Below are 27679 nucleotides of genomic sequence, written 5' to 3' on the forward strand. Positions count from 1 at the left end.
AGCGACTGACGGACACGCCACTGCGTGTGTCAGGTGATCATGCCAGCAGTGAGGGGAAGTACAGGCTGGTCTTCTTTCTTTTGCCTTACCTTCTGCTTTTCCAACCACAAAAACCTGCTTTCTTTGCAAGTGGCCGGTTCCCCAATAACAAGGGAATCACAACAACCAGGATCCGTGTAGAGCTTCTTCGTACCTCACATCGTGCTAAACTAGGCTATCAGCGGAGGACAGCCCCCAAGTTCTTCATAAGGCAAAGGGAGAAGTGAAGACAAGGCAGATCCTGGGGGCACAGATAGATGGCAGTGTGCCAACAAGTGAGTGGGGTCTCAGTCGAAGACAGTGTCGTGGAAGAAGCAACATCTAGGAAGGATTTTGCTTAGAAAAATCTAGAGGTACAGAAGGAAGACAGGAGAAATCCAGAAGGGAAGGAAATATGCCAATGGTGTGTGTGTGTGTGTGGGTGTGTGTGTGTGTGTGTGTGTGTGTGTGTGTGTGTGTGTGAAGCTGGGAAGGCATAAGCTTTCAGAAAACAGCTCATTTAGGCTGTGGTATGACAATGCCTTGGCTCCTAGGATTCCATCAAACGCTGATTAGGGTATCATCGTTGAAGGGTGTTTGCGGATGTGGTTAATTATGCACTGTCTCATTATCTGGGCAGGACCTTATCCAATCAGTTGGAAGGGAGGAAGAGCAGAACTGAAAGAAATAGCCAAGAAGTAGTAATGCAATTTATTAAAACCAAACTAATACTGCCCATTATTCCAGTGTAAATTCCGGAGGGCGTGTTGACCACCCACCTTCCAGGAGTGACCATCTGGCCTCTATGGTAACGGTTGCCCTGTTCTTCATGGTAACGCTGTTCCTCTTTTCTAAATACAGTAGGATAACCTTCCTTGCCTTTCCAGCAATTACTTTCCTGAATGTTTCTTGTCTACCTTTACCCAAAAAGGACAGTTTGGCCATCGCTAAAGAGGCATCCTCTTTTCCTAAGACTCCCAGCCTTGACCAGCTCCTTAATTCCTTTCCCACTGCAAGCCCAACCCTTTTGAAGCTCCCCATCCGAGAGCTCCAGCTGGGCCACCGGTGCAGATTAGCAGTCTCCTACTCTGACTGCTACTTTCTAGGGCTGTTACCCAGTCTCCCAACCATTTCCCCCAGTTTGGCCCCCAGCAGTACAAAGAGAAGATCTGCTCCTCGTGTGAAGAAACCAACAATCAAGTTTCTCTGGTCCAGATCCACCGCGGGCATCAGCTACAGGTGGTCTCTCCTCATGGGCTTCTGATCTTCTGCTATAAGTTAACCATTGCATGGGATATGTGCAGCCCTGGTAGGCTGTAGGTAGCGCTAGGACTCCGCCTCAGCCCTTGAGCTGACAATGAGGGACACTGAGGCAGACAGGAAGCCATAAAGACGAAAGTAGCAAAGGATCGACTGAATACTGAATACATAAATGAGTGAGGCATAAACGCTAAGTGGAGATGAGACACAGGAATACCGCCCCACCAGCGCCACAAGGGAGAAGGTGAGGCGTCAGGGACTGGCCAGGGCCGGGGGCGGAGCCTGAGCTAGAAGGCAGGGCCGGGTCCTGGGCGGGGCTGGACCCAGATGCTAGACTAGGCGGCTGCTGGCTACAGTAGCAGAGCTGCCGCGGGTGAAAGGGTCAGGGTTGCCACGCGGAACTTCGCGGGCCCCTGCACCAGCTCCAGCAACACTCACCGCCCGGCGCCATGCCCTCCTACACAGTCACCGTGGCCACCGGCAGCCAGTGGTTCGCGGGCACCGACGACTACATCTACCTCAGCCTTGTTGGCTCTGCCGGCTGCAGCGAGAAGCACTTGCTAGACAAGGCTTTCTATAACGACTTCGAGCGTGGCGCGGTGAGGATGCGCGCTTGGGACTGGAGGGCTGGCGGCAAAGAGCGGGCGGCGGGGCAGGGTATACAGGCGCCTGAGGACCGTCTGTCCCAGCGCCTGAGACCCAACTGTGAGAGTATCTGGGATCCTGACGCAGCAGCGCCAAAGTTGGTGCCTGTCAGGGCAAGTAGGATTCGGGTAGTGGAACACCCTGGGCTTCCTGGTGGTCAGGACCTCTTAAGGGACAAATGACTGCCAGTGCGGGGTCTGCATAGGACTGGCTTCTTCATTGGGGGAAGGCACAAAGTTTCACAAATAAGACCCTGAATTTGTGAGAGCACTCTTTGCTCGGGAGTTGCAAGGACCCAGGACCCCTGTTTTACTGCAAAGTACAGGAAGCCCTGTTAGACAGGTATCCCTTGTAAGTTGACGGGAGGGCCAAGGTAAGTCTGGCTTCCAGAGCCCTGAGTTCCCCTTGGGCATGATCACTTTTCTATCCCTACTGGTGCCTCTCAGTTTACCAAGCTGAACACAGGTTAGGTCCAACCTTATCCATGAGTCATTGGTGAGTCCCATTTGGTGTCCCCACACTTAGGCACCTAGGCACCTGTAGGTGTGTAGTTCCCTGCAGCTAGCCCCCGTGTCATTTCAAGGAAGCTTTGGCAGAGCAACCTTTGGGAAGCCTGTCAGTCGGGTGTTAACCTCTGGAGGAAAAAAAGGAAGAAATTTTTCCTTTCTTTCCTCCTAATACAGACACTGGAATCTGGTAGCTGCCGAGGCAAGACAGCCAGAGTTTATCGCATCTGCAGCCCTGCCCAGGCACTGTGGGAGGCCATTCAGCTTGGATGTTACTGATGTGCCAATTCTAGCCCCATGGCTTTCTCTGAATTCACACAGGCCATGGTTTTCAGCACCCCACTAGGTGCCAAGTACATAAAACTTGATCAGTACGTGACTCTGCCATAGACAGACACATGTGAGGGACTAGGATGTGTCTTCTTCCTTCTACCACCTCCAGATTATAAAATGGACCCCAAAAGTTCAGATTTTACCAGACTGCCTTATCATGTGTTTTACTGTTGAGTCGTCCACATGAAGTTGCTTAGAATTAACTATCTGTGAGAAACACAATTGACAGCTTCATATGCCTCCACTGAATACTTCCTGGATGAAAGTTCACTTCACATCTGTTCAGGCTAAACTAAGGAAATAATAGTTAATCCCTTTTCTGGATTCCAAACTCTAAGTAGACTTGATTCCTATCCTGGGACCTGGTACTTAGCCACATTTAACAAGCTGCTAACCGGGTTTGAACTCTCTTCAAGTGAAGGTGGATGCTGAGCCTCAGAATGGCATCTCCTGCTTGGTTTCTCCAGTCTGGGAGCTGGCCCCGAGAACTGCACCGCAGAGGGCTAAGTGTGGCATTGATTGGGGTGCTGACACCCTATGCAACCTCCAAAGCACTTTTGTTTATTTTCACTGTTTAGGGGTTCTCCCAGGATCTAGGGGGAAAGAGAGGGGACAGACTGCTTCATCTTTATACATGGACTCAGGGTGAGTGGCTCCTTCTCCCAAAACCTAGAGACACACAGGCTATATCAGTGTGCTCAGGCCATGTAGCAAAAGGCACCTCATGTGTCATTACCCTGAAGAGGAGAATGGCAGTGTGGCCATCACAGATGACTGGATAGGAAGTGAGGGACCTATTCTGTCCATCATTTACCTCTTTCTGTTCTGTCTTCCAACCTGAAAAGTCATTCAAGTGGCCTTGAAATTAAGCACCTCGGCAAGAACCCCAGAGGCAAATTTCAAGAGAGATTTGCAAGAGTATTTCCATTTGGTAGGAGGGAACCACAGGTCTAGTGAAATTGCTGTCCTATAGCTGAATGCAAAAAGAGCCTTAAAAAAAAAACAAAGAAAGAAAAGAAAACAGCTTTTGAGAAAGTTCCTGTTGATGCAAAGTTACTACATACTTTGTCTTGCACAGCCCAGAGCGACTTCCTCATTCTGCGGCCAGTATATCTATAAAGTCCAGATGTCCCTTTTGGGTAAAGGTAGAAAAGAAACCTTGAGGGAAAGGTTTGCTGAGAAGATAAGGCTATCCCACTGTGCTTAGGAAAATGCCACCGTGTTACGTACCGTGAATAGCAGGGAACACAGCCAGCAAGAAGGCCAACTGGTCACTCCCAGCACCCCTTCCTAACTACAACTGAATAGTGGACAGTACTAATTTGTTTTAGTAAATTACACTGTCGCCCATCCCCCGACTAGTGCCATAAGAGTTCTGCGAGGAACTCAGGTCAGGAGCCCTTCGCATGAGGGATTCTCCTGGGTGTCAGGCACCTGGTTCCCTGAAGTCGGCTGAGGAGGGTCCAGATGGGCCGTGGAGTGACCTTGCTCCATAAGCTAGTCCTGCGTGGGACAGCTTTCCTTGCTCCGTAAACTAGTCCTGCATGTGACAGCCCTAACAAATCTTGCAATTTTGAGGACGCCTTAGTTGGCTACTTTGCCTGATCAACAGTACTCTGGAAAAGCTAAGGGTATTGCACTGTTGACTATACGGCTCTTGAATATATTCACTGCACATAAACTCATCTTATAGACAATATGCTTCTAAATATACCTAATACAACAAATATTCTTATATTTATGGAGAGTAAGTTCTACAGCACCTCTTTATGAGGAAGGACATAGTAGAGGGGAACAAATATTTCCTTCTTTATTAACCTTCGTGTACCGCTCCTCCTCCCTGTCCATCTCCCTTACTTCCCGCCCTTCACCCCCTCTTCTTCCTCCCTTTACTCCCCCAATGGCCACATTTTGACCTCCTACTTGCCCTCCAACTCTCCTTCCTTTTCTACTCTAATGTGTTTTCCCCTCTCTATCTTTTGGCCTCCACTACCTGCCCACTTCTGTCCCCTCTCAGTCCCCACAGTTCAGCTCTATTCCCCCCACGTCTGCCATCACATCCTCTTTACCTGAACTCTCTCATTCTCTGCAGCTTTTGGTCTTCTCATCTCTTCCCTTCCGGCTCTAGTTCCCTCTACCCTAGTCTCTCTTTTCTCCCCCAGCTCCCCTGCCCAGCCCCCAGCCCCCCGCCCCGCCCCCCAGCCCCCCACCCTGCCCCCAGCCCCCCACCCCGCCCCCCAGCCCCCCCGCCCCGCCCCCCAGCCCCCCACCCTGCCCCCAGCCCCCCACCCCGCCCCCCAGCCCCCCCGCCCCGCCCCCCAGCCCCCCACCCCGCCCCCCAGCCCCCCCGCCCCGCCCCCCAGCTCCCCCGCCCCGCCCCCCAGCTCCCCCGCCCCGCCCCCAGCCCCCCGCCCCGCCCCCCCAGCTCCCCCGCCCCTCAGCCCCTCCCACCCCTTTCTCTGCCCCTCCTCTCACCAGTTCCACATTAGACTCCATCCAAGATGGACAGCCCAGTTGGTCATGCCCTTGCTGCAGGAGAGACCCATCTTCTCTCCCACCCATCCACGGAACAGTTACACATAAAGGGAGGTGAACAGTCCCAGGGAATAACATGCAAAGCTGTCCTCTGGCAGAGATGGAAGAATGAACGAAAGAGCAACTGTTTGCAAATGCTTGTAGAAAGCTCAAACAGAGGCTGACCAACGAACGCTTTGCTGGGATGTTCATGTACCACATAATAATGTTTATATGAACAACAGGCCACATATATGATGGTGTCATTATAAGATTATAATGGAGCTGAAGTATCCTGTTGCCTGGTACATGCACTATGTTTAAACACAGAAATACTTATAATTATATTATAATTGCTTATGTATTCAGTACGGTAATGTTTTATACATACACACACACACACACACACACACACACACACACACACATATATATATATATTTAAGGGAATTGGCTTAGCATGTAGCCTGGGCTTATAGCATGATATATAGGTACGTTCATGTAAATATATACTATGACAAAATTGCCTCACAGCGCATTTACCAGAACATATCCATGTCGCTGATGTATGACTGCGTTTGGAAACTTTAAAAGCAAATATACAACAGAATTTAAAAACAGCGAGTGAACGCGGGCTTCTGGCCCCTCCAGGCTTGGGCTAGCGAAGCGCGGGCAGCTCTGTCTGCAGCTGGGCTCTAGCCTTTCTCCTTGTGTGAATTGCCTAGATTGAGACCATTGTCCTCCCAGCTCCCCATGTCTGCAACCTCCTGCCCACTCCTCCCCACTCTCTGCGCATCACTGCTTGCCGTCTCTGAGCCTCGGATACAGCTGTAAAATGGAGTGACTGTACACACACACACACACACACACACACACACACACACATACACACACACACACACACACACACATACACACACACATACACACACACACATACACACACACATACACACACACACACATACACACACACATACACACATACACACACACATACACACATATACACACACACATACACACACATACACACACAAATACACACACACATACACACACATACACACACACATACACACACACATACACACACACACATACACACACACAAATACACACACACACATACACACACACACACACACACACACACACACACACACACACACTCACCTGCACAGCACTCACTGAGCCCCCAGGCCAAGCACTCTTGTTCTGGCTACACTCTACAATTCTAGACCTGCAAAGAGCATATTTCTCTCTTAAGAGTTTCTGGGTTCCAACTGAACCACGTACAGCTCTTGTTTATCTCCTGTCACATCTAGGCCTGAAGCCAAGTCAGTGAAGTCACTAGGCTGAGCAGAGATAAACAGGACAACAGGGCTGACCACCATCTCCTATGGGAGATCCTGCTGGAAAGCAGATTAAGTCCCTATAAGACTGCCCAGTGCCGTCATCCCAGTGCATCCCTGAGGTCCTTAGTCAGGCGGAGTTGAGGGCCTGTAAGGTCCTATTTCCTGTGACTGTACTATAGGTATGCTGAAGGGTCGGCCTCTCTTCCCTCAGGAATGTTACTCAATATCTTATTGTTGTTGATGTTTTTCTTTTTTTATGAATTTGTTTTTATTTTAATTTATTCACTTTACATCCCAACTGTAGCTCCCTCCCTGATCTCCTTCCAGTCCCATCCTCCTTCCCTTTCCCCCTCCCTCCACCCTCCCCTAGTTCTCAGAAAGGGGGGGAGCCCTCCTTCCTTACCATCTGACCCCAGCCTATCAAGTCTCATCTGGACTGCCTGCATCCTCTTCCTCTGTGGCCTGACAAGGCCACCACACAAGGGGGAAGTCAACAAGTGGGCAAGAGAGTCCAAGTCAGAGGCAGCCCTCGCTCCCCATCTTATGGGACCCACATGGAGACTGTGCTGCCTACTGACAACACCTGAGCAGGGGGTCTAGGTCCTCTCCGTGCATGGTCCTTGGTTGGTGCATCAGTCTCTGGAGGCCCCCGTGGGCCCAGATTTGTTGACTCTGTTGGTCTCCTTGTGGAGCTCCTGCCCCTCCCGGGTCTTTCTAGCCTCAAACTCTTCCATAAGACTCCCTGCCCTCTACCCTAGAGTCTGGCTGTGAGTCTCAGCATCTGCTTTGATCCCCTGCTGGGTGGAGTCTTTCAGAGGACCTCTGTGGTAGGCTCCCGTCCTGTTCCTTCTCCTCTACTGCTTCCGCTGTCTGTTCTAGTTGCCCTTCTGAATGAGAATTAAGCATCCTCCCTAGGGTCCTCCTTGTTACTTAGCTCTTCCTCCTCCTCCTCCTCCTTCTTTGTTTTTGTTGTTTTGTTTTGTTTTTGTTTTTTGAGACAGGGTCTCTCTGTGTAGACTTGGCTGTCCCGGACTCGATTTGTAGACCAGGCTTGGCCTTGAACTCACAGCGATCCACCTGCCTCTGCCTCCTGAGTGCTGGGATTAAAGGCGTGCGCCACCACGCCTGGCTGTTATTTAGCTTCTTTAGGTCTGTGGAATGTAGTATGGTTTTCCTGAGTTATATGGCTAATATCTGCTTATAAGTGAGCATGTACCTTATGTGTCGGTCTGGGTCTGGGTTACCTCACTCAGGATGATCTTTTCTAGTTCCATCCATTTACACGCAAATTTCATGATTTCTTGTGTCGTGGCTGTCCTAGAACTCGCTCTGTACACCAGGCTGGCCTCCAACTCATAGAGCCTTGCCTGCCTCTGCCTCCCAAATGCTGGGATTGTAGGCGTGTGCCATCACCGCTTAGTATCTTCTTTTGGGTCACCACTTACTTGTAGCTGCTTAGATGGTCTCAAAACGCATAGCTTTCTCCTCAGTTCTTTCTTATTACTTTAGAATGGACGCCCTCTCTTCATTCACCCCAATCTTCCTGACATCATCCCTTCCCACCCTCAAGAACATCCTCTCCAGCCTCTCAATGCCACAGGAAAGCCACTTCCTCAAGAGCAGCTGGCCTGGGGCTGGGTCCAGGCGTTCTTGGTGGCTGCCCTTTAGTCCTGACCACAGGCCGACTTCCCTCTCCTCTGCATGCACTGCCAGCCCCTCCCTCTGCCCCTCATCCTTACAAGAGTTCCCCATGCCCTCCAGTTTGGAGCCCAGGTCTTGAGCATATAGGTTCGGCTTCTTCTTCCTCTCACTCCACAGGCACCGGAGCTATGAATGCACTGCAGCGTTCATACTGGTTTGGCTCAGGCTGCTCATTGAGGCTGCAGGGTTCTTTGCCCTGTGAGCTCTTCGGGAGCCTGAGAGTGTAGACCGGGTAGTTCTGGCATACACAGCTGTGCCTTTGGAGAAAGCAGGGCTACTCAGGTATTCTGCCATTCTGATTTCTCAACAATCCTGCAAGCTAGTTGCTTTCTCTGCTGGAAAGATGGAGAAACACGCGCTGGCGAGATACTCGGGTACTCAAGAGCTCACCTGGCAAGCACAAGGACTTGAGTTAGATCCTTGGGCTCCATATTTTTAAAAATCCAGTCCTGGGGTCACACTGTAATCCTAGCTCTAAGGAAAGAGGGACAAAGGGATCTCTGAGGGTTTTTGGCCAAGCCTGCTTAGTCAGCTCTAGGCCAGTAAGAGACACTGATTTGGGGTCAGCGTGGCAGTGCCTCAGGAATGACATCCAAGGTTGTCCACTGTCCTATGCAAAAAAAATAAAATAAAATAAAAAAATTTAAAAAAAGGAGGAGGTATAAGAGGAGGGAGAGAACAGGGAGGAGGGGAAGAGGAAGAGGAGGATGAGCAGGAGGAGGAAGAGAAGAGGGGGAAAGGAGGAAAAGAATGAGTAGGAAGAGGAGAAGGAGGAAAAGGGGGAAGACATGGAGGAAGAAGAAAGGAGGGCAGAAGATGAAGACAAGGAGGGTAGAAAAGAAAAAAAATAGGAAGAAGAGGAATATGATGAGGAAGAAAAAGGAAAGATGATTAAGGAGGGGAGAGAGAGGAGAAGAACATGAACAAGGAGGAGGAGGAAAAAGAAGAAGAAGAAGAAGAAGAAGAAGAAGAAGAAGAAGAAGAAGAAGAAGAAGAAGAAGAAGGAAATAAAGCAATCTGATGAGGCCATATGTCCAGCACGTTTGCACCTACAGTGTGAACTCCTCAGTTAGACTTGGAGTCTCCATCTTGGTCCACAGGAGTGCCGTGGCCTCGGCACATACATACAAGTTAGGAATTAGCAGGAGAGTGCCCTTTGCCGGTGCCCAGTCCCAAACCATCCTATCCCCATTATGTTCCTCTACCCCAGGACACTTGAGTCAACCCCATCAGAACTTCTTCTGACCCACTGAAGGTCTCAGTGTAGAGACTTCCTTTCTTCCCCCATCTCTGTAAGTCATGTGTCTTCCCTAGTTTCTTAGATGCATCATGAGGAGGCTTGCCGGCTTCATCCCACCTTTTGTGTAGATAGTGTCCCCTCCTGAGGTTCTTCAGGCCCTGAGGTCATTATTCTCTGTGTGAGCATGATAGGTGACATAGGATGTGACCCTGCTCTCCTGCCAAACAAGCTTTAGAGCATCTTGGGGTTATCCCAACAGGATTTGCCTCTGTCCCACGGGAAAGACACTCTGGTGCTTGCCAGGCTCTTCTGAAAGGACCTGAGGTGTGTCAGGCCAGCATAGGAGCCTGATTCTTCCATCCTCACAAACTGTTCCTGGGGGACCAGCGCCTCTGGTCTTGACCAAGGCTACCGCATAAAAACTTCCCAGTTTATTCAGAGCTAAGAGGTTTGTGAAACCATCCAACTTCTCACTCCTTGCAGGCAGTATTCCAGTAGTCCTAGCAGCGGAGAGAACAAGGGGACAGAAATAGGGATCAATGGGATCTCATTATTGTAGGCTTAATTTTCTTAGCCAATATATTTTATTAACAACCTAGTAACCGAGCATACGTTACTTATAACCCGAATAACTAAAACAATAGGAAAAGAGGATTAAGGAACACAGTAACAAAACCGTAAGGATATCAGTTCCGAGGAACGATTCTCCTGGCACAATCAGCAGGATTTCTTTTGTTGGAACCTAGAGTAACCAGAACCCGGAACCTCAGTAGGAGCCGGAGTCCCGAAGCCTTTTCTCAAGCAGTTCTCTCTCGGAGCATCTCGAAGTGGAGCGATGAACAGCCAAAACTATCTGAACTCTGCAAAAATCCCTGCCTCCAGTTCTGGGCTCATTTATATATCTCCTCCCAGAGTCTGTTCACTCGATCTTTTCAGCTGGCAACAATCAAGCTCACACACGAGGTGGTTGGTCTTCTAGTGGATTAACCTCACCTGTTCTCTCACAAGACCATTCCGATCCCACCCTTGGGATCCTAAAAAACAGATTTATCTTTCCTTCACATTATCACTTGTAGGACTCTGGGGTCCTCTGTCAATGGAAAATCAGGAATTTTGCCTCGAAGGTGTCTTGCAAGGCATGAAGTCCAGGCTCCCAAACCTGGTAGCCACTAAAGCATTTCCTCTTGCCTGCTGTTAATCTATAAAGATACCAGCTACCCAGAGGCCATGGATATGGCAGGCACATCCATCTACAGGCTGGAGGCAGGAGCCAGGCAAGCCCTGGGCATCCAAGAGCACAGTCTCTAGGGCCAGGTGGAAGCACTGTCCACTCTCCTGGTGGCACCTTCTAGCAGCAGGGTGGCCTCAGCTTACAAGTGTCACAGATGCATGGAGATGCTAATTGTTCTCAGCACTGGAGGCTGTGAGCTACATCTGTCCCGAGAGGACTTGAATCCATGAGACCTACTTTACTTACTTTTTTGGCGCCCTGAGACCTAGAGAGAGATGAGGTGGCTGTACCTAGGAGGCACTGTACGAGATTCCAGATCTGTGAATTAACGTCTGAAGTGGGACCTACTGAGCCTCAGAGTCTTCTCTGTGAAGTATGTCACAGCTCCCCTACCTCTCAAGACTGCATAGGAGGCAAAATTGTTGTCTGCAGGCCCTTGGTACATTATAAAGGATTGTTCCATGGAAGGGCCAGCCTACACCCTCCAGAACAGGGCCAAGTAAAGAGGACCCTCACCAAGTCTGGCTTTGCAGGCATTTGCAGGAGCCTGGGTACCTTTTTCTCCTACAGCCTGCATCACATATAGGCTGAAGACATTCCCTGGGTCACTAGAGCCCATCTATATAGAGTCAGGGTCCAGGTTCCTCCAGGGGCGAGGCTACTTAAATTAACTAAGAGATTCCTTAAGAATCTTGGCTAAAGATGTATTAATTGACACTTCATATGAATAAGTGGTGTATGTGAAGGTAATGGAACATTGTTCAGTCTCACACACGTATATATAAGCACGTGCGTGTGCACACATACACACAGCCCCACCCCCACCCCAATTTGGTCATTTTTGGCAACATAAGTGAGCCATCCCGTTAACTGGGATAGGTCAGACACGGAAAGTCAAACACTTTATTTCTATGTGGGAACTGAAACGCTGATCACATAGAAGTAGAGGCAAGAACGGCATCAGTAATGTCCAGGAAGGAGTTGAGGAGGCTGGGGGACAGGCACCAAAATGAAGTCAGGTAGGAGACATGTGTTCTAGCTTTTCACAGCCCAGGAAAGTGATGATAGCTCATAATAATTTATTGTATATTTCAAAATAGTCCAAAGGAAAAAAATGTAATGTTTCTAGGATGAGCGAGTGTTTGAGGTGTCAGAAATGTTAATTACTCTGGTTTGCCGATGCTTCTATTCGTGTACTGAGATGTCGTACTGAACTCCATAAACTTACAGTTATTGTCAGCTCAAAAGATTAACTACATAAAAAACAAAAACAAAACTACCTCATCCCATTTCAGGTAAGGCAAACCTAGAGTTAAATTGGCATAAGCCAAAAATAATAGGAGAAAAGAATACAAATCTGCCTAGCCCATCAACGCACGTTACTCAAGATGAAATGAAGACCCACAAGGGCAGTGAGAGCCCAGGGTTTATACACTGAATTGTATGGAAAAACGTGACAAAAAAGGAGTGGGGTTAGGGCAGTCAGGTGGAGCGACCATGGACATTGGAGATGGCTAAGCATGCACATTTCCGCTTTCCTTCCAAGGAAGGCCTTTCTTCGTGAGAAGGCAATGGGTAGAATGATCTTGAACTGCCATTGTTATCTCACCCAACTCAAATATTTCCGACGCTAGAGCAGCACATTTAGGGAGGAATGTTCTCAGCGGCTTCAGAACCCAGGCCCGGGAGGCAGCTGTTGACTCTTTTCCCCCGCCCAGGTGGACTCGTACGATGTGACCGTGGATGAAGAACTGGGCGAGATCCAGCTAGTCAAAATCGAGAAGCGCAAATACTGGCTCCACGATGACTGGTACCTGAAGTACATCACCCTAAAGACACCCCACGGGGACTACATCGAGTTCCCATGCTACCGCTGGATCACAGGCGAGGGCGAGATTGTCCTGAGGGACGGATGCGGTAAGCTGCCACTCCTAGGCTTCCGGGGAACCAGAAAGTTTCTCCTCGGATAGCCACATTTCTGGGTTGCCGTCTTGGGTGGAGCACACCTCTTTATCCTGTGCCCTAATGGGAGATGTGATCTTCCTGGGTAGTAACAAGCTCAAGAGCGGAGCTAATGGCCCAAGGACTCCCACCAACCAGGGCTCTCCCTCTGCACACTGTCCTGAACTGGTCAGGAGATGATGTAATCTCCTCTTAACGAAAGAGTCCTGCAAATGGGGAACTCCACAGATTAGCACAGGGCCCAGTAATCCAAATTCTCTGGCTGTCCTTAGTAAGATGGGGGGGGCGGGGGAGGCAGGAGTTCAGGGCCACAGGGCACTTCCCGAAGGCCTGGAGACTAGAAGGTTAGACTGAGCCTGCCACTGGAATGCCAGATATAAGGGCCAGAGGCAAGCTGGAGTTCACACGTCACTTGTTTTATTGCTTTGCTGTGAAACAAAGACTCGGGTTCACTACACAGCTAGGCCTGGTCTTGAACTTACAATTCTGCTGTTTTAGCCTCCAAAGCCCCTGGATATGCAGGGCCCACTTTGGTACTTCTGTAAGAAACCATTCTTTTCCAGGGCCCCTCCAGCTGGCCAATGACAAAGAACCAGAGAAGGAAGCAGATATCAAAGGTCAGCTAAGGCTGCCTGTGCTCTCCCCCATTGAATGATTATTAATAATTAATATTAATTCTTAGAATTGGTAAGGCAGCAGTTATTTCTTAGTCTGCTATCATATAAATAAGAGACACGGAAACCTGTTAGATTTTTAATAAGCCTTAATGCATTCGGGCTGGAACGATATTAACCCTTTATGCTATCTTCTCTGCTTTCCAGCCAAAATCCCCCATCCCCACCCCATAAATTCTTGCTCATGTTTTCCACTGAAGCTGCTTCTGCTTCCTCAGGCCAGTGCTCAGAGCAAGCTGCTCTCTGCCAAGTGCTTCTAGCTCATGCTACTCCGTGGTGACCTGCTGTCCCTTCTCCCCCCTCACCCCCCTCCTCTCTCCTCATGGTCCTTCTGCCCAACCAGGCTGTCAGCAACTTTGTTGGTGTACTTTTAAAATGTATTTTTATTTGAGGTTCCTTAAATCTCTTTCTCCCTACCCCACCCCAATCCCTTCCATCGTCACAACACCAGGCAGGGGAGAGAGGTGGTTAGTGGGGAGAGGGGGCATACTTTTCCTTAGCTGCTTCCTGTTGTTTAGGGTCATTGAGTTCCTTGGGGCGAGTCCAACCTTCATTTCAGGATATCCTTCCTCCTTGTTGTCACACTGCAGCAACAGCAACCAAGAGCAGCAGAGGGGACGCACCAGGAGCCTCCTTCCTTCTCCAAGCCCCACAGACAAAAGACCATGGCCCAGGACAAGGTAGTTCACAGCTGACAAAGATCATGTACCTTTTCAGAAGGCCGTTATCAGCTGTGGACAAACCGGAGCAGCCCCCATTACCCACACCTGGGATTAAAACGAAAACATGCTTACATACAACCCAAAGCTTCCACAACACAACTTTATTAGCCAATCAAGAATAACTGGGGGTGAAGTTACATAGCATCCCTTGGTGTAGTAAAAACAAGCAAAAGCTCCTCTGATGTGTCACCAGATCTTAGCAGCCAGCAATTAGCATTAGAATACATAGCACCAGACCAACCCCCAACACCCCTCTCTGAGCGACACCTCTTGCATACCAGCTGCTCCTATGCATGGGTCAAGCCTTGGCAAGCTTCTCTCTTCTACTCATGGCCCTTGAGTTTGCTTTCTGTCTCAATCTGGAATCATAAGTCTATACATGCGGACAGCCTTGAGGATGGCTGCAGCTACTCAAGGCAGCAATGAGCGCGGCCCAGACACAGATCCCCTGCTGTGCCTAGGGCTTCACAGTTGGGAGATGCAGACAAGATGAGGCTGATCATTAAACTGCCTCCCTTTCTGGTAGAAAACTGAGACCAAAAAAAAAGAAGTTCTTCGACCATCAGATCACATCCCACTGTCCTTGATGTGGAACTTGACTTAAGCCAAATTCTGAGGATATTTCTGAATTAGGTACTTGGGTTTAGAAGGGTTTTTACTTTAATCACTGCTCCCCCAAACTCAGCAGGAAAGACACAAGTGCATACACACACACACACACACACACACACACACGCACACCATTCAAGTCATCTTGTGGCTCGAACCAAAAAAGCTGCTTTTCTTAATCTAGCGTTTGGAAGGCGTTAGACTCTTCTATCTGTCTCACCCAAGCTCTCAGTGGTGAAGCCTTTCTGCCTACAGATTCTATAGCTTGACGTAGCAGCAGTCAAGATGGCGCAGGCAGATTGAGATGATTTAAGGAGGCGTTGGGAGAGGGGCTTTAGGAAGGTTTGGAAGTACGCAGCAGAGGAGCAGGCACAGCAGCATGGGCAATGAGCTGGGAGAGGAGAAGAGGTCAAAAATAACACAGAAGGGAAGTGCTCTAACGATAGCCTCTATCTTATGAGTCTGTGAGGAGCTGTGACCTCAGCAGAGAAGTGGACATCCTGGGAGTCAAGGAAGAGCAGAGTGGACAGGGACTAGCCACCCCACCCTCAACATACATGCACTCTCCCAGGACCTCCACTCTGGTCCGTCCCCAGAGCTAAGTCTAATGGGAAACCCACAGATGCAACCCATTCTTATCACCTTTAGTGACAAGATAAATGGTGGGGGTAGGGGTGTCTTCAGGGACACTAATAATCTGGCTGGCATGTTCCACTAACCCTTGCTGGTAAACAAACATCTTAGCTTTAAACGGTCTTTGATTTGGCTAGTGATCGTGTAGGTCTGCGATCTTGGAAAGGCTCTTCCAAGCGTTCTTCTGGGTCGTCTGTCATTAGCTCATAGGATGGAGGCTTCACCCCGAAGATGGCTCTTCTCCCACATGACTTGGGGCTCCACAGCCTCTATCTCTACGTAACACCCCGTTCTTTAGGGAGTCTCACCACATGGTGGTCTCTGGGTGCCTCTGTTTCTTACATGGTAGCTCACTTCTGAGCAAGTATTCCAAGAGATGGAGAATGGAAGCTGCCAGACATCAGGCCTTGAGGGGGGAGGGACACCAAAACCTCTCAATTAAAAAAAAAATGCCAAGGAGTTTGTGACCATGACTAAGCCACGTGGCACAGCAACCAGTGCTTTGAACAATGTGGCAAGAGGAGGGCACAGCCCACGAGTGACCCCATTTTCGACTACATGATGGCCTATTATTTTACCCCTTCACTTTGGTAGTCATAAAAGTGATAGAAAGGCCACTATATAGCATCCATGTGTGAAAATGGTCGTTCCAGGCTTCGTGCCAGCCCCTGAGAGCTGCCCATGGGCTCTGCCATATTCAGTTCGGAAGCATGTGAATTTGTCATCCCACAGACTGGGATGTCCCTTCAGTTGTCAGCTGGATTCTCATAGCTGGGGAGATAGACCCAGTCTCTTGGGTCACCTTGATGTGTTGAGTTCCATGGAAATCTATTCATACCAGGTAAAGAAATGAAGCTTCTTCCAGTCAAGGTGCCTAAGGAATATTCTGGGCATCTAAGGCATTTAGCAAAGAGTGCCAAATGTTCACAGCAGTGCCTAGCACAGCTGGTGACGATAGGCATTGTCACCTCAAGCTCAGACCCACTATAGGGGTAACCCATAATAACCATGATTCTCGTTGCTTGGACACATAAGGGGGACCAACACTGTAGAATGCTTTGGGGTGCTGCCATACTAACATCCCCCTAAGATCCTGAGAAATGGGCGTTACAATCTACATTTTATTACTCTGAGTCACATGACTTTAAATCACAGAGCCCAAATCCAGGCCTGCTTGTATACCTTCTGCACCCACAGCCTAGGTGCCCACATTTGTCTTCTGTGTAGACAGCACAAGGGACTAGACAGTGTCCTGAGTGTTGGGACTTAAGTTTTGCACCTCTCTGCTAAGCATCCAAATGGATTTAGATGCATAAGAGCCATGAGTCCTGCTGTTTACTCTGGCAGCATCAAAGTCAGCTACTATGTCATCTCAGTATAATGGCTAAAGGACCACTCTGAAGTCATTTAAAAATATCTACCAAAGCCTGGCGTGAGGTACATGCCTATAACCCCAGCACTTGGGTGTCAGAAGTTAGAAGATGAGGAGTTTAAGGCCAGCTCTGTATAAATAGAAAGTTCTAGGCCACCCTGAGTTACATGAGACCTTGTCTCAAAAATAAATAAAACAAACAAACACATGTAGCAAACACAACAAAATACCTACCAGCCTGTATAGGTAGACATGTCTGTTCTAGGGACCCAAGGCTCCTGCCTAAGCAGCATGCTGAGGACTTAGTGAAGATGTCTGGGGAAAGCCTGACCACTGGACATTGTTTGGACATTACTGTTCTTCCTCAGGCTACTCTCATACTTGTCCTTCCTTTACAGCAAAACTGGCCCGAGATGACCAAATTCACATTCTTAAGCAGCACCGGCGGAAAGAACTGGAAACAAGGCAGAAGCAGTATCGGTGAGTTGTGGCCTGTACCACATGGTCATGCACAGTACCTCCTGTATCACATGGCCATGCACAGTACCTCCTGTATCACATGGCCATGCACAGTACCTCCTGTATCACATGGCCATGCACAGTACCTCCTGTACCACATGGCCGTGCACAGTACCTCCTGTACCACATGGTCGTGCACAGTACCTCCTGTACCACATGGCCATGCACAGTACCTCCTGTACCACATGGCCATGCACAGTACCTCCTGTACCACATGGCCATGCACAGTACGTCCTGTATCACATGGCCATGCACAGTACCTCCTGTACCACATGGCCATGCACAGTACCTCCTGTACCACATGGTTGTGCACAGTACCTCCTGTACCACATGGCCATGCACAGTACCTCCTGTACCACATGGCTATGCACAGTACCTCCTGTACCACATGGCCATGCACAGTACCCCCTGTACCACATGGCCATGCACAGTACCTCCTGTGTCACATGCCATGCACAGTACCTCCTGTACCACATGGCCATGCACAGTACCTCCTGTGTCACATGCCATGCACAGTACCTCCTGTACCACATGGCCATGCACAGAGCTTCCTGTACCACATGGCCATGCACAGTACCTCCTGTATCACATGGCCATGCACAGTACCTCCTGTACCACATGGCCATCCATGCACAGTACCCCCTGTACCACATGGCCATGCACAGTACCCCCTGTACCACATGGCCATGCACAGTACCTCCCGTATCACATGGCCATGCACAGTACCTCCTGTATCACATGGCCATGCACAGTACCTCCCATACCACATGGTCATGCACAGTACCTCCTATACCACATGGCCATGCACAGTACCTCCTGTATCACATGGCCATGCACAGTACCTCCTGTACCACATGGCCATGCACAGTACCTCCTGTACCACATGGTCATGCACAGTACCTCCTGTGTCACATGCCATGCACAGTACCTCCTGTACCACATGGCCATGCACAGTACCTCCTGTACCACATGGCTATGCACAGTACCTCCTGTACCACATGGCCATGCACAGTACCTCCCGTACCACATGGCCATGCACAGTACCTCCTGTACCACATGGCCATGCACAGTACCTCCTGTATCACATGGCCATGCACAGTACCTCCTGTATCATGTCCATGGTACGAGATTATCATGACAATCATCTCACATCCATCTTCAGGCAGCAAAAGTAAAGGGGGTCAGGAGAAAGCTTGAAAACAGCTGTATCGCACTTGGGGAAAATGGGTCCACAAGAGTGTGAGTCACTGGGACACTTTCCCATTATTGCATGGACTGCCTTAACTATTAATGTTTTCATATGATATTATAGTTATAAAAGTGATACATAAATTCCTGATTGTGTCACGGTTCTTCTTGCCATAGGTAATCTATTGTATATATGTGTAATAATATAAATGTATATGTACAAAAATAAAATAAATTCTTAAAAAGTGATACATAATCTACAACAGCATTGAAAAGTCACTACATAAGTGATCAAGAAAAAAGGTCCAATTTATTCAAATTAAACATGAGGGGGGGAAAACCACTACTTCCTTAAATTTAAAAGAGTCCTACACACAGCTGTATAAGATCAAGCAGACAAATCCTAGAAAGACACAACCTATCACCGCATTAAAAATTAGATGATCCAGGGCCAGGGAGGTGAAGGCAAAAGCCATGCAAGCCTGGCCACCCAAGTATGACCCATGGAACACACATAAAATCAGGACGTAGTGGTGTCATCTGTAATCCAAGCACTACGACAGCAAGTGGGCACAGAGGCAAGAGAATCAACCAGGTCTCAGACCAGCCAGCCTGCGATACATAGCACAGCAGTAGAAACAACTTCAAGAGGTTGCAAGGTGAGACCCAACTCCCAAAAGTTGACCTCTGACCTCCACATTCACAGTATTGCAATTGTTGCATGTGCATGCCTACATACAGATACACACACTTACAAACACACACACACACACACACACACGCTAATTTTTAGGAAATAGAGGATTTGAATACACCAATCCCATGTAATATAATTGAATTAACAATTTTCAGATTTCCTATAAAAGAAGCTCAGGCCCAGGTAGCTTCTAGAGTAAGTTCTAGCAAACATGAAGAAATTCATATCAATTCCAAATAGACTTTCCCATAAATAGATGAGTAGGCAATATTTCACAACACATTGTATGACACCGATATTATGCAAAAACTAGGCAACAACATCATTAAAAAAAAAGCCATATAGCTGTCGGGGGGGAGGGGCGCGTGCCTTTAATCCCAGCACTCAGGAGGCAGAGGTGGGAGGATCTCTGAGTTCGAGGCCAGCATGGTCTACAGAGTGAGTTCTAGAGCAACAAGGACCACACAGAGAAATGCTGTGTGGAAAATTAAATAAGTGAATAGAGAGAGAAGGAAAGAAAGAAAGAAAGGAAAAAAAGAAAGAGAAGTACACAAATCTCTTGAGAATATAACTGCAGAGATTTTCAATAAAATATTAGCAAGCCAAGTTCATATGATATTAACACATGAGGTTTTCCCTAGGAATACAGTGTTTTTGAATATTCAGAAACTGTGTTAAGGGACTGGAGAGACGGCTCAGAGGTTAAGAGCACCATCTGCTCTTCCAAAAGTCTCAAGTTCAATTCCCAGCAACCACAGGGCAGCTCACAGCCGTCCGTAATGAAATCTGGTTCCTTCTTGTGCAGACAGGCACACATCCGGGCAGAATATTATATAAACAATAAATAAATCTTTTTAAAACTGTGTTAATCTAATATATGGCAATAAACAGAAAAGGCTCCTGCAATCATTTTGATACACACACACACACACACACACACACAGAGAGAGAGAGAGAGAGAGAGAGAGAGAGAGAGAGAGAGAGAGAGAGAAGAATTTGAGAAAAGTCAGCATCCTTTCACAATGAAACATACAAAATATTGGAATTGAAGAGAACTTCTTCAACTCAATAAAGAGCATCTATAGAAAACTCCCAGGACAAACTGTTTTCCCCTAACACCTAGGAACATGATAGGATGTCCACTTTTGCTACTTCTATTCAGTATTTCAGTGAAAGGTTTATTTGGTCAGTTAGGGGAAAAAAGGTTTGCACAATCACCAAAATGTGATTATTTTATGAAAGAATTAATAAGCTGGCAAGATTATAATTACAGACTAAATTAAAAATTCTAGCCAGGCATTGTGGTGCACGCCTTTAATCTCAGTACTCAGGAGGCAGAGGCAGGTGGATCACTGTGAGTTTGAGGCCAGCCTGGTCTACAAAGTGAGTCCAGGATAGCCAAGGCTACACAGAAAAACCCTGTCTCAAAAAAAAATTATATACATTATAACAAAGAAGTAAAAAATCTTACAATAACTTCAAAATCAATGCAATATTGATTAAGAAATTTAACAAAAATAGTCTAAGACTAACAAAACAAAACTCTAAAACATTGTTGAAAATAATTAAAGAAAACCTAAGTAAGTCAAGTGGCAATCTCCCCAAAATGATGTAGATATTCAATGTGTCACTGTTAAAATCCCAGCTAGTATTTTTTAAAACAAAATTAACAACATGTTTCTAAAATCCATATGAAAATACAAGGTATCCAAAATTACCAGATCAATCACGAGAAAAAGAAAACTAAGTTAGAGAATCTACATTTTCCAACATCCAGATTTCTTCACAATCGTAATATTCAGGGAATACAGATGTGTCATGAGGACAGGTGTACACAGCAATGAAATTGAATTTCAAGAACAGAAACAATCCCTTATACTATGATCAATTAATTTTTGTAGAGTCAGCAAGACAAATTTGTGGGTAAAGAATAGCCTTTTAAAAAAAGATTTATTATGTATGTAGTGCTCTGTGTGCATGTACACCAGCACGTCAGAAAAGGGCATTAGGTCACGTTATAGATGGCTATGAGCCACCATGTGGTTGCTGGGAATTAAACTCAGGACCTCCAAGCCCTTTCTCCAGCCCCAAGAATAGCTTTTTAAATAAATGCTGCTAAGAAAACCAGATTGCCAAAGTGCAAATAAAGGATGGTTGATCCATCCCTACCTAACAACAAATTGATGACCTACATGGTGGCATTAAAACCATACAATCCTATGAAAGCATGGGAGTAAACGTAGGCAAAGGGTTCTTAAACAGGACACCACATGTGTACATAGCTAGAGAAAATTAGATGATTTGGCTCCGCCAAAGTTTAAAGCTTTTATGTTTCGAAGGACATCTTGAAGAAGATGAAATGCAAGACTGTTGACAAAGTATTTGCCTTATGAACATGGGGAACTGACTCCAACCCTCAGAATCCACACTTTTTAAAAACTGTAGGAACTAGAGAGACCATTCAGTGATGCTTGCCACACAAGGATGCCACACAAGCATCCCACACAAACATGCCACACAAACATGCCACACAAGCATCCTATACAAGCATCTCACACACAATAAGCATCCCACACAAGCATCTCACACAAGCATCTCACACAAGTATGCCACACAAGCATCTCTCACACACAAGCATCCCACACAAGCATCTCATACAAACATCCTACACAAGCATCTCAAACACACAAGCATCCCACATAAGCATCTCACACACACACACACACACACACACACACACACACACACACACAAGCATCTCACACACATAAGCATCCCACACAAACATGCCATACAAGCATCCTACACAAGCATCTCACACACACAATCATCCCACACAAGCATGCCACACAAGCATGAAGACTTCAGTTTGGATCTTTAGTATCCATGTAAAAGCCCAGAGCTGCAATGCGTGTCTATAACCCCAGCACTGTTGGGGCAGAGACAAGTGGAACACTAGAGGCAGTCTAGATAAATCAGTGAGGCCAAGTTCAGTGAAGAGAGCCAGTCTCAAGAAAAAAAGATGAAGAGTGACCCAAGACACCCAACATCAACCTTGTCTTCTACATTCACACAGAAATGCACACACACAAGCGTGCACACACACAATGCATGCACTCACTCACACACACCACCATACATATGCACCCACCACCTACCCGCGCCCCTCCCCCCCCCCCCCCACCACACAAGCACATCCACACATGTGGACACATATGCACAGGTCAGGCATAGTAACATATGTGTAATCCTAGTGCTGGGGATGAAGAGACAAGTAGACCCCTGGGGCTCCCTAGCCAGCCAGCCTAGCCTACTTAGTTAGCTCGTACCTACTGAAAGACCATATCTGAAAAACAAGGTGGATGGCTGCTGAAGAGTGACAGCTGATCTGTCCTCTGGCCTCCATGTGAATGGGCACACATGTACACATGCACACAAACATATCTACACACAAAGAACCCACAGAATGAGAAAGAATATTTGCAAATCATTTATTTGACTATTTATTTGACTGTTACTAAAGTCGGAAGTACAGGCAAGCAGCTTCCAAAACTAAGGGATGACAGAGACAGTTGCTGCCTGGTCAGTCACCCGTTCTCTCTCTGTAGCGTTGGAGCATCATACCTTCTGGCCCGGTATATCTGGCAGACATAATTGTGAAGCAGGAAGTATGAAGGACTTGTTTTCCTATCGAGGCAGAGCTTGGCAGTCAACTCAGCCTGCATCCAAGTCTTGTCCATTTTGGACAGCATATTGTCTTGCTCGTAGAGAGAGCTGGGGCATTTTTGCCCCATGGCTAACTTACCATTAATAAAGCTATCCCCAAAAGGAGGTTTTATGATGTTCATCTCTAATGGGGTTGAAGACTAGATAGTTATAGTTTCAGTTAGGCTTAAGTTGTTCAGGATTTGAGAAAAATATATAGATGGGTAAACATAGGACAGGTGCCATACTAGCTGTCTGGGAAACACACAGTGAGATGCTAAGTCACACCCACTAGAGAGGCAGCAATCAAAAAGCCAGATTATTACAAATTATGGAGAAACTGCAACCCTCACATGCTGCTGTTGAGAATGTTAAATGGTGCAACTGCTTTGGAAAATGGCTTTGTAATTCCCCAAACTAACAAACAGAGTAATTGCGTCATCCAGCAACCCCACTCCTGGTTATGCGCCTACTCAAAAGGAAGACGTATGTTTGGATGGCCAATGTTCACTGCCAACTTGACTAGATGTGGAATTACACAAGAGGATGAGGCACACATGTAGGTCAGTGTACAGGAGAGCTCCAGACAGAGCCAGCTAAGTGGGGAAACCTAACTTGAACATGAGCAACCCCATCCTACAGCCATAGGTTCCTAGACAGAATAAAGAGAGAACTGGGAAAAAGCAAGGAGAGCCCTGGCATGGCCCTTTCTCCATTTCATAGCCCACCATGATGTGGACAGCCCTAGTACACCTCACCCTCCCCACCATGATGGACAAGATCTCCTGAACTAAACAAAACACAGCTTTCCTCCCTGAAGTTGTGTTGAAGTCACAGAGATGAGAAAGACACCACATATGTCCACACTAAAGACCCTATACATATGTCCACACTAAAGACCCTATACATTATTGTACTAATAACCCCAATAGTGCAAAGATGTGTACAACTTAAATGTCTATTAATGGGTGGATGGATGGATAATGTTATGTACCTGTGTAGTGTGAGGTGGGTTTCAGGGATCAGACTCAGGTCATCAGGCTTGGTGATATGCACCTTTACCCACTGAGCCATGTTGTCTGTCCCACTATGTAGTTATTTTAAAGCCTTTGAAGTTGGTTAGTGTGGGGGGGGGATTGTGTAAGAGTTTGAACCTTTGGGCTAGAGAAGCCCTATAGTGCTTCAAGCAGAGCTCGCTGGACCACAGTGGTAGAACTTCAGAAGGCTGAAATGCCAAGAGAAGTAGAGTGTAGACCTGCTTCATGAGGCTTTGATGACGAACAAGGGCTCTACTAGTGACTGGGCTGGAGGCCATTTGTGTGATATTCTGGCATAGGCTCTGGCTTATTCTGCCCATGGCCTAAGAGCTTGCATGAGGCTTAACTAACAAATAATGGACTAATATGTTTGGCAGAAGAAGGTTTAAGACAGGACAGCATCTAGCCTGTGCTACAGGACAGCATCTAGCCTGTGCTACAGGACAGCATCTAGCCTGTGCTACAGGACAGCATCGGCTATCGTGATGGTTGCCCATATCTGTGAATATGGTTTTTAAAAAGACTTAAATTATTGACTTTCATTGGGTAAATTTTGTATCTATAAATTATATCCCTATAAATCTATAAAAAAATTAATTAAGCATAAGACGTCAATGTTAGAACAGAATGTTTACATCATGTAAATGTTGACGAGCAAGTCTTCATAATCATGCTCAGCAAAGCCTCTTAGATATGACACCAAGGGAGCACACAGCACAGGGACAACTGCCAGGCTGGATTTTGTCAAAAATGTAAATTTTCTATACTACATATAACTCCATCAAAACAAGAAAAAGATAGAGCGGACCAATGTCTGAAAACTGCATCAAGTATATATATATTGAATCAGGAATATATATATATATATAAAGAACTCTAACAGACATAAAAAGTAAAGCCCCACAGATTATACCTAGTGCTGCCAAGGAGGGAAGGCTCCAACCCCAGCACACTAGTAGGGTCAAGCAGCTGTAGGCATTCTCGGAGACATGTCGGTTCTTCCTCAGAATTGTAGATAGAATCACCTTGTGACCTAGCAACACTTCTTATCATAGCTGTCTCCAGGAACGATACAACCAGAATTAGGGGTGGGGCTAATGGTAGAGCAGTTACCTAGGATATACAGAGCTGTGGGTTCAGTCCCCAGCACTGCAATGATATTAACAATACTAAGTTTTATATCTACACCAAATACTTGTCTGCAAGTATCCATGGCAACTGTCTCAGTTGGGGTTTCTAATGGTGTAATAAAACATCATGACCAAAAGCAACTTGGGAAGGAAAGGGTTTCTTTCACCTCACACTACCAGATAATTAATTATCCATCAGTGAACTGCTAAGAGGCCAACATGGATGACCACATGATGAAAGCAAGATGCCAGAGACACATCTAGCTGGCCCCGAGGTCTAGACTGTGTTGCTTAAGGAAGCACATGGCAGAGGAACTAGGACCAGTTACAAAGAAGTGACATTACATTGGCAAGAGTGACTGGGCATGTGCTGTGCCTATTGTCCTAGATTGCTTGGGAGACTAAACAGGAGGATCATTGGGTCCCAGATGTTCAAGGCCAGCCTGTTTCTAAAAGAAGAGAAAAATTAAGGATTAAGGATACTGTTGCCAAGAGTAGGGTTGGAGGTACTCTCACTGAACTGGGAGGTGGCTAGAGAGATGTTTAGGGTCTGGGAGAGAGAAAGGGGGAGCAGACAGATACATTAAGAGAGACAGAGACAGAGATGCATATGTTTATACACCCTGTTTCACAATTTAAAAGTTAAAAACTCTTGTACCTTTACTGCCTGGTATAAGAAAGTAACCTGATTACACGGTAGTCATGCTAAAAATTCAATGTGTGTGTAAACCTTTCCACGCAGCTCTGGATGATGCCTTTTGGAGCTTCTGTACTTGATACAGGACACAGAACCTTGTCTGAGAGTCGGCCTTCCCTCCCCTGGGGTTGTTGTTTCAGTGCTTTTTCTGCTTGCTTCTCTACTTCAATCTCCTGTGACAAAGCCCTTTTTAGAAGTTCTACAAGACTCTAGTCTGTGGGATAGGTTAAGACAGAGCACAAGCCAGGCAGGTGATGTAGCACACGCCTTTAATCCTAGCACTTGGGAGACAGAGGCAGGCAGATTGCTGTGAGTTCGAGGCCAACCTGGTCTGCAGAGCAAGTCCGGGACAGCCAAGGCTAACACAGAGAGACTCTGCCTCAAAAAAAAAAAAAAAAAAAAAAAAAAAAAAAAAAAAAAAGACTAAACAAGACAGAGCATGAGATTACCTTGATTTGTTGTCAGTCATTACCGTCTTAGTATGGTTAAGGGCACTCTAGCCGGCCTTCTGGAAGCCAGTTTGTGTCATCCCAGCTGGATCTTGTGAAGATCAGAAGGCGGGCTATGAGATATTTTGTCCTTTTCTTAGATCTCATTTATGTTTTATTCCTCCTTCCACTCAACTGCTCTTTTCAGCACCCTCCCCACCCCTGCCCATGCCCCCGTTTCCGGCCAGGAAATGCTGAACTTCGTACTGTCTGCACAATCCTGAACTTCCCCTTTCGAGTGGATTTTCGGGCTTCCTGATTGTGGAAGCTGAGCAAGAGCAGAAAACAGTTCCAGGGAAGCTTCTGGTATTCCTCAGAAGCCCATCTGGGAACGGGCACAGAAAGGTCAGAGCTCTGTGGCTCCTGGCTCTCACGGACTGCACTGTGAGAGTGAGACAGTGTCCCATGGTCTGACAGCTCTCACAGTCCTGGTCTAACACTTCCATGCCTTGCAGTTTTCACTCATCCTGCTCTGAAGAGCAGCCATTGACACACATTGATATCCTTTCATTTTAACTTCTGGGTAGATAAGTTTATCACAGTTTTTGTGGTTCTAAAAACTGAACCCAGGACCTCCTAAACGGTAAGGGAGCGGACACTCCACCACCAGCCCTGGCCGCGTCATTCGTGGAAACCGCTCTACCATGTTCACTCGGCTACCTGTTGGTGGACATGTGGGCACCTGCTAGTGCTTTCAGACTGAGCCACGGTGAGCTTCGGACACCTGTCGACGCTCTCGTGGGAGAATGACTCTGGGGAATACGTCTAGAAGCAGATGTGCAGGATTGCCAAGTGGGTGCATCATTTGTGTTCTCCCGAGCTTGGTGATTGTTTGCCCAGGTGCTCTGTCACTTCCCGCCCTTAGCTGCTGTTGCTGTAAGATGCCATCCCCCTGCATCATCATCACATTCCACAGGAGACATTTTCATCCATGTCTGTCCAATGGGGTGGGACTGTATCTCACTGTTTCCTCCATCAACCACTACATGGGATTGTGGGTTATACATGCACCCTGCAGACTTAGCCAATAGCTCCCCTGTTGGTGAACACTCAGCTCGTCTTCACTTGGTTTGTTTTAGATATTACAAACAGCACTGCAGGGAAGCAATCTGTATACGATTGCTTTAATCACTGGAAGATCCTTGTCCAAAATATTAATCCGTTGTCTCAAAACAGCTCTCGCCCCCCACATAAATGAGATTGTGAACTGTGAGGCAAATATGAACGGCCCTGACCTGGGAGATTGGCTTGGGTGCTCTGAATGCCAAGGTCCCACCCAGATGCGATTACACAAGCATCCATATCCACAGAGCAAAAGAGAGCCCTAAACCAAAGCATTCGCCAAGTCCATCTTGGGGGCATCGGTTGTGTGACCCACATGAAGTTGCTCCTTCTTCTGTGGTGCTTCCTGAGCCTTCAGTGCTTAGGAGCTGTGTGGTA

The 27679-nt window shown here is 47.2% G+C and overlaps 1 protein-coding gene across 1 annotated transcript in view; it reads left to right on the forward strand.

The window, feature by feature from the left end:
- The first annotated feature begins 1622 nt into the window (after positions 1 to 1622).
- The window catches only part of ALOX5 (arachidonate 5-lipoxygenase), a 52845-nt gene continuing 26788 nt past the window's right edge, over positions 1623 to 27679 (forward strand). Inside the window, exons 1-3 of the mRNA XM_084765723.1 lie at positions 1623 to 1877; positions 12525 to 12723; positions 17177 to 17258. Of these exons, the coding sequence (XP_084621849.1) occupies positions 1728 to 1877; positions 12525 to 12723; positions 17177 to 17258 (431 nt within the window). The 5' untranslated portion in view covers positions 1623 to 1727. The remainder of the gene's footprint in view (positions 1878 to 12524; positions 12724 to 17176; positions 17259 to 27679) is intronic.

The sequence above is a fragment of the Acomys minous genome (assembly GCF_964271855.1).
Source record: "Acomys minous genome assembly, chromosome: 17".
NCBI classification, from domain to species: Eukaryota; Metazoa; Chordata; class Mammalia; order Rodentia; family Muridae; genus Acomys; species Acomys minous.